At 37.3% G+C, this 13,249-nt stretch overlaps 1 protein-coding gene across 7 annotated transcripts in view; it reads left to right on the top strand.

Annotated features, from left to right (window-relative positions):
• TUT7 (terminal uridylyl transferase 7) overlaps nucleotides 1-13,249 on the top strand; it is a 65,767-nt gene that overhangs the window by 40,058 nt on the left and 12,460 nt on the right. For 6 of the 7 annotated variants that reach the window (XM_073880682.1, XM_073880683.1, XM_025851706.2 and 3 more), the window contains exons 18-26: nucleotides 3,499-3,602; nucleotides 4,280-4,369; nucleotides 4,770-4,883; nucleotides 5,057-5,134; nucleotides 5,748-5,925; nucleotides 8,501-8,548; nucleotides 8,632-8,723; nucleotides 10,084-10,199; nucleotides 11,279-11,604. In XM_073880682.1, coding sequence (XP_073736783.1) covers nucleotides 3,499-3,602; nucleotides 4,280-4,369; nucleotides 4,770-4,883; nucleotides 5,057-5,134; nucleotides 5,748-5,925; nucleotides 8,501-8,548; nucleotides 8,632-8,723; nucleotides 10,084-10,199; nucleotides 11,279-11,604 — 1,146 coding nt within the window. Of the gene's footprint in view, nucleotides 1-3,498; nucleotides 3,603-4,279; nucleotides 4,370-4,769; nucleotides 4,884-5,056; nucleotides 5,135-5,747; nucleotides 5,926-8,500; nucleotides 8,549-8,631; nucleotides 8,724-8,875; nucleotides 9,051-10,083; nucleotides 10,200-11,278; nucleotides 11,605-13,249 lie in introns of those variants that run through there. The other variant, XR_003204388.2, reaches the window with a different exon arrangement.

Raw genomic sequence — 13,249 nt, 5'->3', positions numbered from 1 at the left:
GAGTACACACATATAGCTACACACAAACATACACCTTGGGTGCTACCCCCTCCTTTTTTTGTACTTTTTTATTCCCAGGAGTTTAAATAAAAAGGATACCATGTTACTTAAATAACAAGAAAAACAATGTTAATTTCAGTTTATTCCCTCTGAAAGTTAACCTAGAACATTAGTATTTTTTTTGAGGTGCATTGATAATATTTTTTGGTCACTGAAATACACATTCTCCCCACTTGGGAATCTTACCTCTAAAGATCATGAGCTTTTTAAATTTTTTTGAAGATTATGCAGAGAAACTAAATTGCTAAGTTGCCACAATTATTAATTATTTAGTACTGAGCTAGATTTTGACTTTTTGTTTTGAAATCATTTAAAACTTAGAGGAAAGCAGCAAACATTGCATAACAAACTCTGTGTATCCTTCATTCAAATCCACCAGCTATTAACATTTTACTACATTCGATTTATTCTCTTTCTTGCTTGCTCACAATTTTTTCTGTACCATTTGAGATTAAACTGCAGACATGTTCCTTTCCCCTAAATATAGCAGTGTATCTATCTTAAGAATGAACCATATTAAAAACAGGTCATTTTTAGACTGAAAGGACTTATACACACAGATAATGGTAATGGAACACAGATTGCATGGAACAAGGATCTAATAATAGCTAAAGGGCTATGATTGAAACCTAATATCTTTAAAACAGTCCCCACCTGTCTTATTGGGTACCTACTGTGTGCTCAGCACTATATTGGGCACTTAGGAATGGTGGAAAAATAAAATAAGTCTGTACAAGTCTTTTCCTTGGGCAACTTTCAGATTTAAAGAAAGGGGAGGTAATCTGACAGACCATGTAATAATGTAGGGTAAGTATTCATTTTTCAGAATGAGTCAGAAGCTATTATAAGTATTTAATAAGTTCTGAAGAGAGAGAGATTCTGGGAAAGAGTTGCATAGGGGAGATTCATGCAGGAGATGGGTTTATTCTGATCCCAGGTGATGATGAATCGGATTCGAGAAGGATCTTCTCCCAGAAGAGAAGTCATTCCTGAGAGTACATATATGTGAACATGAGAGTTACTGTAGTATATTTGGGAGGACAGTGGGAGGATCAGTACATTTAGAGAGGAGTTTTGCATGGTTCCTGTTACTAGATGAGGTAAAGTCTGTAGATATTTGGAAACCAGTGAAGTTTCTTCCAAAAGAGGAGCAACCCAATAAAAACACAAAACTTAAGCTTTTTTGGCAGCTGGTAGAGTCTCTCAGGGAGGGTATAATCTAAGTGAATCTAAGGGCAGGAGGACCTTAACCAGGTGCTAATGATCCTAAAAGGAAAAGAATAGGAGAGATTTGGTACCTACAAGTAGGAAATAAGGGTTCAGACTGATGTTTGGGTACTTGAGAAATGGGAATGTTTGTAGAGGACACCACGTGGAGGTGTGTAGTTTGCCATGAAGGTATAATCAAGAGTTAAAAGTCCAGCAAGCAATTAGAAATATGGAGTTGTCAGTCAGGATTGAAGAACAAAACAATTTTGCATTGAAATCCTTGAAGAGAGAGAGACCAAGAATAAAACAATTCTAAGGGATCATTTGAGAGAAGTTAAGGACTAAATTTCTGTGGGTAGAAATTAAGAAAGGACACTGAAAAAAGAGCCATTGGAATGACAAGAACCAGGACAATGTGCTGTGAATAAACCGTAGAGGACAGACTGGTAATGGGCAACAGTGTCAAATTCTAGAATGGGAAGGAAATGGAGTGTAAGGCATCTAATTTAGACACAGTATAGCAGAATAGTTGGGGGTTCTGGAATCAGATTCTCTTGTTTTAAATCTTGTCTCCCCACTTGTTGGCTGTGTGTTCCCAGAAAGACACTCAACCTCACTATAAGTGCTTGGTTCCTCATCTACAAAGTAGAATAACAATAATAGCATTTAAGGTTAAGAAAGATGTACATTAAAGTACAGGATCTAGCATATGCCAGGTATTCAGCAACTATGAACTTCCTTGCCACCCCCCCATCAGTAAAAGTTAGACCTCCTCTGTCTCCCACACAGATTTTTTTTCTGAATTTTTTTCTATCATCTACATACTTTTCTCCTGAGCTCTGGATCACACCACTTAGCTCTTTGAGAAGAAACTCCAGCTCCATCTCAGAATGAACTCCTCTTTCTCTTTACTGCCTTCCTTCTGCTGCAACCTCCACTACATTCCCGTCCTTCTGAATCCACTTTCTCCGTTATTGACATTGACATCCTTGGAATCACCAAAATGGGTGAAGCGATAACTAATTCATCCTAGAATAGGTTCAGTAGAAGTTTGGAGTTGGTCACACCTACGTGCAAATTTTAGCTCTGCAACTTACTATCTCCATATTCCTAAGCAAGTTAATATGTCTGGCACTTTGTCCTCTCATCTGTTGGATGAGGGTGAACATTCTTAGGAGGTAATGTTTGTGAAGGATTCTGGGTGTGCAGGAACTGGTAGTTCTTACTCTTATAGCCCTCCTTCTTCTCCCTTATCCACCCCCCCACCCGTCTCCACTTCCTCTACTGCTTACCTCCGCTTCCCTAGCCCATCCAGGTATACATACTCCGAAGCATGTCTTGCTGCTTCTCTGCATCCCCATGCCACCAAGATTGTTGAGGCCCAGATAGATCATTTTTCATAATGGTCACCCTGCCCCTCTGGCAGTTGTGTCCAGTCTGTCCATTGCCAGGGGCGTTGTCCAGATAGATGTGGTCAGTGATTCTCCCCAATGAACTTATATAGTTCATTGTTGTCTCTTTGTCTCTAAGGATAATTCTTAGCAGGATGATATATATGTTCTCTATTTAGGTTCTTCCTGGTTTCTGCCCCACCTCCTATCACTCATTATTCCTTTCCCTCAAGTCTACTCTATAGCCTTCACAATTCCATGGAAGTTCTCAAGCATGCCCTTCTGCTTTAGGCGTCTGCCCTGTCCCTGTGTACTTTTCGTTGCCTACTAAATCTCCTCAGCCACCTCTATCTTTACCTGTCACTCTCCTTTTTCAAAGCCTAATTCAGGCAATTTCCTCCTCTCCTATCAACGTTGATTCCTCTCTTTTACTGTCTTAACTTCTAGCTCTGTGGTAAGTAATTTTTGTTTCGAGGATTCAGATGATTGCCCCAAAAGCTTTTCTCTATATTAGACATAGTCAGGTGGAGAGAATAGGAAGGGTCCACGTAGCCTGGACTCTGTAGTAGTTTCTTCTATTCTGTAGCAGCCCTACACACGCACACGATCCAATGAGCTCCTGGAGGGCACTGGCTGCCTTGTTCATCCTTGTTCTTCAGATATCGATGTGTTTAACTAATATAAACTTTGCCAGAAAAGTCTTCCCAGATGTTGAATAACAGAATTGAGTAGTTCTAGTGACTGCAGTGAAACAGGCCAAAGTTATGTTGGAACATTAACAAGAGTAGCTTATGGCCCAGCTGCTATATATAACAATACTATCTTATTCCCAACCTAGGTCTGAGAAACATCTTGCCTATTACAACAGCAAAGGTACCAATTGTAAAGTTTTTCCATTTGAGAAGTGGTTTGGAAGTGGACATCAGTTTGTATAACACACTGGTAAGATTTTCTCTAGGCTTTTTCTTTAGGGAGATCGAGGGGAATGAATGTCTCTTAATTTACAAAATCTCAAGTGGAATTAAGCCATTTATTTTTATCTTATTCATTCTTTTAATCATTATTTAGGAGAGCTTGCTGTGTGCCTGGCAGTGTTCTGAGACTGGGGATATAACAGAGAGTTGTTAGTATTTATTTAAAATGAGGTCAGAGTGGCAGGTGCTTTTAGTTTGGCTTGAAATTTTTTTTTTTTTAAGATTTTATTTATTTGAGAGAGAGAGTTCATTTTGGAGTGTCTGTCTGTCTTTGGTCTCATACTTGGTTTGCTTTGGGGCTTTATGGACCTTCTCTGGACCCTGGGGGCATTCAGTTTAAATAATGCCAGGGTGAGGTGGGGGACTCTTAGCATCTGCTTAGACAGAACTATCTTAATAGCCCTTATTTCTAGGAATATTCAGACTAAGGACATATTAACATAATGGAAGTTGTGAGCTCAGATGTCATTTATAATTCTTATTATCTAGTAAGTTAATGAAGCTCAGTTTTGGAGAAAAAAATATTACTTTCAGTCTAAATGTGTTCAACCTAAAGTGAATTACAGTGTAAACCTTTTCAGAATATTCCAGCCTAAAACTTTTTCTTCTAATTGATCCCTTATAGTGTAATTTTCCTTTTAACAGGCCCTTCATAACACAAGGCTCCTATCTGCTTATTCAGCCATTGATCCCAGAGTGAAATATTTATGCTATACCATGAAAGTATTTACAAAGGTGAGTATACTTCCTGTTGGGATTCATCAGGAAATTTCACTGCATCTTCAAACCTAGTTGAAAACATAAGTCTATATTTTTTAAAGAACCATGGCCATGTTAAATGCTTCCTTTAACTACTTTGGGAAGCCTGCCATGGCAAGCTAAAATTTTGTCCTCTTAAATTTTACATATGATAATCTGATCTTGCTTGTGACTGATGGTTGGGTTTTTCTTTTGTTTTTGACATCCTTTTGGTTGGTCTTATTTGTTTTTGTTGGTATATTTTAGCATTTGAAGGTGTTATTTTTACATTAATGCCCTATAGAAGCACCTAACTTTTAGTGATAATAGGGTAGCTGCAAATTTAGCAGAAAACATTGGTGATCTTTCCTTTGTTCCTCATTTTCCTTTCCTCTAGATGTGTGATATTGGTGATGCATCTAGAGGCAGCTTATCATCATACGCATACACACTTATGGTGCTATATTTTCTCCAGCAGAGGAATCCACCAGTCATTCCTGTCCTTCAAGAGGTATTAGTAAAAGAAATTGTGTTGCTCATCTGTAAAGCTGGGTTGCCTTTGAGCCCTCTTCCTTCTCTAATATCTGTGGTTCTGTAGTTAAATATTTAACTATTTTCCTACGAGTTTTTGTATCAATGCATTAAATTTGTAATCCATACTAATAGTTTAAAAATTAATTTCAGATATACAAAGGTGAAAAGAAACCTGAAATATTTGTTGATGGCTGGAATATTTATTTTTTTGATCAAATAGATGAACTGGTACGTATTTTAAGAGTAAAGATTTTTTTACATCCTTGACTAAAAGTTAGCTGTACTATGCTGTGATGTAGTGGAACAACTATATTATCACCTGTTATATTTATTTATATTATGATAGTAAAACACTAGCATATATAGATGTTCCCTCTGAAGTTGAAAACACTTTTATTAAGCCAGGTGAGTTTCCAGGGACTGTATCTAGGATTTCTTTAATGCCTGTCAATTCCAAATGGTTGTGTAACTTTATTCCAAGTGAACAAATATTTGCCAAGTGATTTTCAGAGTTTGGAAAGGCTTTCATTGAGTTCAAAGATCTAATAACCCAGGCATCATCAAGGCTCTTAAATTTATTTCCAGATTCTTCCACAAACATGCATTCTGGAGTTTGACATTTAAAACCCTGAGCTCTCCCTATCTCGAAGTCACAGGGTAGAGATTAATAAACTCATATAAATGGTATTTTTAAATGTGAAAGAAAAGTTATGTTATTATGTTTTTATTTAAATTCCAGTTAATTAAAATAAGTCCAAACTTACTCCCTAAGATACAAATGAAGATAGATATTAACACTTTACTATAGAGCATGATATCTCTTGTTCCCTTCTATTTCTAGCCCATCTATTGGCCAGAATATGGGAAAAATACAGAATCTGTTGGGCAGCTGTGGTTGGGACTTCTTCGATTCTACACAGAGGAATTTGATTTTAAAGAACATGTTATTAGCATCAGGAGAAAAAGTCTGCTTACAACTTTTAAGAAACAGTGGACTTCAAAATACATTGTTATTGAAGGTACAAATAAAATGAAACTTAAAATGGAATAGAATATAGAGTTTGAACTTTGAGGGCATTGTTTTTCATCCCTGCAGAGCTCTTGCAGAACGGCAAGGAGCCACTGGTTGGGATGGGCGGCACAGCCTTCCACAGCAGCACACTTGTCTCTTTCCAGCATAAAGATGTATTTTTAAGTGACCCACGTCCTCCTGTGGGGCCTCTCACCAATTCAGAAGTCTTTTGACCAGGACACATCTTTGGCTTTTGTTGAACACGTACTGGAGAATAAGTTTGCAATAGAGATAAGGCAGCTTCAAAAGAGCAGGACTTTTAACACCTTCCAAATTGAGGGTTTGAAGAAAGGGCACTAAGAATAAATTTTCAAGATCCTTACTTGCTATTTATTCATGAAGGAGTTTACCTATAAGTAATTATATATAAATTTTGACATTTCTTTTGCCCACGCTGCAGCCTTTTCTTCCATTGAATGCAAGGATCCATGGGCCATATATGTTTGTAGTTGATTGTTTATTTGCAATTTGTGGGATTTTAATTTTAGTGACAAAATGGTGTTTAAATGCTGAAAACTGAACTGAGAAATGGCTTAAGTAATATTTTATTGATTTTAATCTTTTTAATTTTTTTAATATTCTAATTAGTTAAATTATGTGTGTTACTCTAGGTTATGTTTCCATCATTACTTCTGCCTGTTGGCAGTATTAATACTGTGAACATTTGTAAAATTAAATTCAGATCACTGTGGCTTTAGATAGGGTTTTAACTTTTTTTAGTATATGTGCTGCCGAAGCAAGCACGGGTTTTAACTTTTTAGGATCTCATGTCAAAAACATAGAACTTTGTCTTAAACCTTTCCATTATCACAGTGGATTCGTATGGTCTCCAGTTGTTCATATTTTGTTTTTAATTTTTGAAGTTTCTTTATCTTTTTACATCTCATTTTTACATTACTTTCAGATGAACCATTAGTAATAGGCTAAATCAGAAAGAACACTTTTAACCAGCTATTCTAGAATGGAGGAATTTTAGGGGTGGTGGCGGCAGCAGTGTTTATTAACTATCCAATAGCTTAATATCATAGTGTCTCTGCTGCATTAAGCAAACAACCAAAAATACTTCCACATAGACACATGTGAAAGTCACCAGAAGAAAGCATGATCAAACCTACTAGGAAGGTAACCTTCTAATAGCAGTTATTAGTGTAGGGTCATACTGAGCGAAGGCTCCTATACTCCAGGAACCTGTTAGTGAGTCTGAATCCCGAATGGTGTGCCCCAGTTATTGTACATTAAAAAGCATAACAGACAACCAGAAGGATGCCTCTTTTTACTTATGTACTCCATCTGTATATACTGTACACAAGCAGTCTTCTACTTTCTTGATCCCCAAAAAGGGTTTTGGGGGTTTTTTACTTTGCTCTTCTTCAATGTTTTTAGGCATTTATTGGAAATAAATATCTACACATAATATTCAAAGTATGAATTATTATGTATGTATATTAAATCATGTATAAAATAGTATTTTAATTTAGAAATAGTACCTTACCTCCATTTATTTCATGAACAAGTTTTATTTAGATCTCGAATAAATCTTTGACATCAGCATTTTTTTTTCTTCATTCCTACCACTTTCTGGGTCATCTAATAAATAATATTGCAGAACACAACATATATATATACCTAAGACTTTGAGATGCAGACCTTTAACATCATATGGGAGTCCTTTATGAAGCTTTCACTAAAAACTGAGGTCAAGTAGCCTTTGGGACAGGTGTGTGTGTGTCTTAATTTGTCTTATAAGTGTGTTTTATGATCTCTAGGATGACTAAAGTGACCTTTAAAACACTTGGTAGTTAGAAGGAACATCCAATACTAAAATGTTCTAAATATATTTTAACCTTCTTTATGCTTCCCAAACTAGCACCATTAGATAATACTCGCCTAATATGTCCTCTCCAAACAATATTTTGTTGTTCAAATGAAGCAACTCCTCATAATAGGAAGGAGTCGATACAGATTCAAATATAAAGTAACATCCTCTCTTCTGATGGACACTTTGGATAAAACACTTGACTTATATTTAGGAATCTATATTATGTAGCTGTATTACACATTTAAAACTCATTAAAAAGGCAGTCATTTAATACAGTTAACCCTTGAACAACAAGAGGTTGAACTGCACAGGTCCACTTACATGTGAATTTTTTTCAATAAATACAGTACAGTAAATGTATTTTATAATTTTCTTAACGTTTTCTTTAGCTTACTTTATTATAAAAATGCAGTATACGATACATATACAAAATATGTATTAATCACCTATGTTATAGGTAAGGCTTCTGGTCAGTGATAGGCTGTTAGTAGTTAAGTTTTGGGGAACTCAAAAGATATGTGTGGATTTTTGACTGTGGGGGGGTTGGTGCTTCTGTCCCCTACGTTGTTCAAGGGGCAACTGTACTTTCGTTAATGATAAAGTATGTAACACTTTCTTCTTCTTATATACTCAACTTAATGTATGAATAGTGGCATTTCCTATTTCATTATCTTTTTTGTTCTCATTAATTTTCTTTACTTAGATCCCTTTGATTTGAATCATAATCTTGGAGCTGGATTATCAAGGAAAAGTAAGTTGCTTTGTTTTATAAATGTTAATGCAATCCTTTTACTTTTAGTCCATCTAATTGAGCACTTACTCTTTTCTTCTTAGTGACGAATTTTATAATGAAAGCATTTATTAATGGTAGAAGAGTATTTGGTATTCCAGTCAAAGGATTTCCAAAGGACTGCCCCTCAAAAATGGTAAGTGTCTATTAGAAATACCAAAAAAACAAAAAAAGGTGCTTTATTAATTTGTACATAACACACTGGTAATACATACCCTGAAAGTCTGGTGAGTCTAGCCAAGATAAACAATTGCAAGACAAAGTAATTCCTAACAACCTTTTTTTCAGCATCCCAGTTCTGAGGCCATTTTTATCAGGAGAAAAGGGAGAAACAGCCAGAAGTGGGATTTGGCTGGGAAGATTAGTCATTGTGGTGCTGCCGCTTTGCCTTGGTAACGCATGTAGATGGCATTGCTGTTCCACCGGCATTCAGCTCCAGGCCAGCCTCTGCCAAGTCCAGCTTGTACGTAGCTAAGGGTCCTCCACCCTCCTCATATGAAGTCTAGATTTTTCAGTCGGCTTGCGGAGTAATACATTTCTTAATGGGACTAGGAGAGGGACCATGCTCCCCGTGCTAGCAAGCTCACTGGTGTCATATAACCCGATACTCAAAATTTGTATGGAACTGGACTCATTAAAAACAAAACAAAGTTGTACTATAAAAATTCCCTTCAGTGAGAGAAAAGGGAGTTAGGAACTAGAGGGTTTTCTGTTAAAGTTATTTCTTCCTACATTAACTTTCTTAATCAAGACTTTTTAAATGAAACTTAAGTGTATGGGTGTACATTCAGCATTGGTTCACATCTGTGCATCTAGTTTTTGCTGGATATGCTATGGCTGTCTTCTACACCAAGACTTCTGAAATTTGTTCCTACAGATCACCTTGGGGATTTTGTTAAAATGCAGATCTGATTGAGGAGCTCGGGATGGGGACCAAAACTTGCATTTCTTACAGGCTCCCAGGTGGTGCTGATACTTCTGGTCCTCACCTTGATTTCACTGGCAAGGAGGCTTTAGTCCAGACATTCTCTTTCCTTTCTTCTGATATTTTTCTCCAGAAGCCACAACAAAAAGAATAACACATAGCTTCTTTCTTTTTCTCTGCATATGTAATGCAAATCATATTCCTCAGTTTATTGGGTTTCAGCCTTTTCATTTTATGAGAAAGCGAAGCCTTTGAACCTGACCTCAGCCTCCCCCAAGTCCTGGGGAAGCTGACTCATGGGTATGTGTGTACTTCTCTTGTGTAGAAGTATCCTGGAAAAACAGGCTCCCTTTGTGGTTAGGGTTAAACCGTGGTCTGCATGATGAAAAGGAATAAACCAACATGAATTTCGGTAAAACTATCCTGAAGTAAACCTCTTAATGGTCATAAATTTTGGAATTCAATAGTATAATAGTCATTAAAAAGAAGGTCTCTGATTGCTATCTGGTTGGTTTTTGTGTTTTGATCTCACATTAATAATTCATACTTTTCTGTATTTATGTTCTGCTAGGAGTACTTTTTTGATCCAGAAGTGCTAACTGAAGGAGAGCTGGCCCCAAATGATAGATGTTGCCGAATTTGTGGGAAAATTGGACACTTCATGAAGGACTGTCCTATGAGGAGAAAGTAAGTCAGTGTTCCAAAGGGGTGGTTTCATTTTTACTCTCTTATTGTACCAGTTTTTAAGTGAGGTTCTATTGTAACAGAAAATAAACTTGTATTAAATCCAGCAGTTCTCAGATAAATGATTTTTTACAATGAAAATGAAGTGATTTAAAACATGCATTTAAGTGCAGATGACCAGATGTCCCTCGGGTGTACAGATAACAGTCTTCCAGGCCTGCTCCCCTTTCCTCATTTTGGTCACTGCCCCAGTTGCTACTCAGCCATTTGGTCACCAGCCTCTCCAACAGGGATGGAAGAAGAAACGAGCAAAGTAAAATGGGCTCTTCAGGACATCAGTTATACATCCAGTATATAGGAATGGGGCTGTACCAGACTCATGTACAGTTTATTGCTAGATAGAACCCTTCACTTGTACACAGTTCAACCCTTAATGATTGCTGTGGTGACCCCCTCACTTCGGTCAGCATGCTTGCTTCTGGTGATGTTTGCGGGAGGTGGGGCTGGGGGACAGTGCTGGTTGCTTGCTGGTGTGGTGGTCTTAATTGAACAATAATACTCTCATTTAAAAATATGCTTTTTAAATAAGGCACCATCTGGAATTTGAAGCTCTTATTTAGTACTTTAGTTTTGTATTCAAATAATAGTCACTGATCGTGTAGAGCAAGAAAGAAACATTTTCAACATTTTAAGAATATAAATCCCCTTACAATCCTTGTTCCCTTGTGAACTAAAGGTTCCACGTCTCAAATTTCTAGTGCCTAGTAAAGAATGGGCCACAAGAATTGCAAGAAATCACCCCAAGGATCATTGGAGTTTCATTACATCCATATCACAGTAGGTGGACCAAGGAGTTCCACTAACTGCAAACACTGCTTTTATGGCACTAGAGTAGTTGTGAAAATCAAAAAGAAAAACTATACCATCGCCCTGAGGTTGCTTCTTGAAAGAGGAGACGGACTTAAATTTGTTAAATTCTTTGATACTTTCTACCTCTGGTTATCTCCCAGACCTGGAGCGCCCTTAATATCTTGTCAGGTTTCTGTTTAGATTTTTCCTACCGGTGTTATATCATCTTCTAGAGTGAGGCGACGGCGTGATCAGGAAGATACCCTGAACCAAAGATACCCTGAGAACAAAGAGAAGAGAAGCAAAGAGGACAAAGAAATTCAGAACAAGTACACAGAGAGGGAGGTGTCGACAAAAGAAGATAAGCCCATGCAGTGCACACCTCAGAAAGCCAAGCCATTGAGGGCAGCTGTCGACCTGGGCAGAGAGAAAATTCTCAGGCCACCGGTGGAAAAATGGAAGAGACAGGATGACAAAGACTTAAGAGAAAAACGTTGTTTTATTTGTGGAAGAGAAGGGCACATTAAAAAGGAATGCCCCCAATTTAAAGGCTCTCCAGGTATGGATACCAGTCATACCTCGATGTTTGCACTCACATCTCAAGGGAAATCTCTTTTTTAGAGTTTAGAGTTTTTACTATTTTAGTTATATTTATTTCTTTAACAGATCGACTTACTGAAAAAGGTTTTAAGAAAGTGAACCCACCCCCTTTAATTCAGACCCTCTTATATGTCTTAAACGTATTCCCAATTTCATTGAGAGGCTTATAGAAGTCACTTGGTTGACTTTTCTAAGATTATCAATGAATGGAAAACCCGGTCATCCACAGTGCCTATAAAATGTAGCCTATGTGACCAGGAAATAAGCTGCCACTTGAGCTTCACTTCTCAGTATGTGCACTTTTGAAACTGAAGCACTGACTGGCCAAGGTGGTGGGGGGGGGGGTAATAGCTAAATTATCTCAGGACACCAAGCTGTGCATAGTGAGCCACTTGTACTTTTGTTTGAATACGTACATGCACATGCCTAGAAAAGGGACCAGAAGGAACTCTGTGACACAGTTATGGTGGTTCTAGCTGCAGAAGAGAATTATGGAGTATATAATAGTACAGTAATAGTTTCCTGCAGCAAGTGTGATTATTCTTACGATGACAAAAAATACATTATCAGTCCATAGTTGAATATCATCCATATGTCCCATCCCTTTGAGTTGTTGGATCTGCATTGACCCTTTCTATTAGATGGGTGAAGTGTCCACTGTGAGCACCTTTTTAACAGACTGTTAAGCGTGAAGGTACCTTCTCTGTGTATGAGAAGTTAGGATTTACAAAGCAGTTTATATACTCTCACTTTGTTTCTCAGAACAAACCTGTGAGAGTGGATGGAATTTGATTGGCATAGGAAAGAAACCTGGCGAAGTCATTTTTTAGATTAAAGTAGTAACCTCTCCCGTTCCTGTCCTCAATTGTGTATGTATGGTGTAACAGAGTCAGCACTGATGACAATTCCCTTAAAATTCTCTACTGTTCATTGTTCCTGGAACACTAGTACCTCTCTAACATTTTATTATATCATAGCAGCAATATAGTGTCTCTTTTTTTAAAGACAAAATTTTTAGAGCACTTATTCTTATTTTTTTTAAAAAAGGAGCTTTATATGGAATGAAGTATATTTTTAAATTATTTAATTATTGGTTTTAAAATAGGACTTCAGTGTTTATGGAAGACACAGCTTGCCCTACTTCTAAGGAACTCCGACAAATGTAAATTCAAACTTTTTTTACCCTGACATGGGACATAGACCAGATCTTTTATGATTATAAGAAGAATATATATTTAAGAGAAATTAAAATAATAGCCAGAGCTAACATTCATGGAGTGCTTACTATGAGTCAGGCACTATTTTAAGTACTTTACGTGGGCAGTCTCATCTAATTTTCTCCCCAGCCCCATGAGATGGTGGTATTGGTAATCCCAGCTGACAGATGAGGAAACTGGAAATAGTATAGATCAGATATAATGAAGTTCTACCAAAGTTATTTTTGTAGACCCTTCTGAAGAACTGGCAGTCTGTTTACTAGTAGCACGAAGCACGTTATCGCGTTCCTCTTGGGTACAGCACAGCAGCGAAGGGAGGCCCCAACATTCCCCCAGCTTTCTGGATTTCTTCCTCCTAGCTCTTTCAGTTGTCTACTAGTTTAAGGT

This window comes from Callorhinus ursinus, unplaced genomic scaffold (genome assembly GCF_003265705.2).
Source record: "Callorhinus ursinus isolate GAN/ISIS: 27379988/994484 unplaced genomic scaffold, GSC_fseal_2.0 scaffold39, whole genome shotgun sequence".
Classification (NCBI taxonomy): Eukaryota; Metazoa; Chordata; class Mammalia; order Carnivora; family Otariidae; genus Callorhinus; species Callorhinus ursinus.
This window is presented reverse-complemented; position numbering and strand designations above follow the sequence as displayed.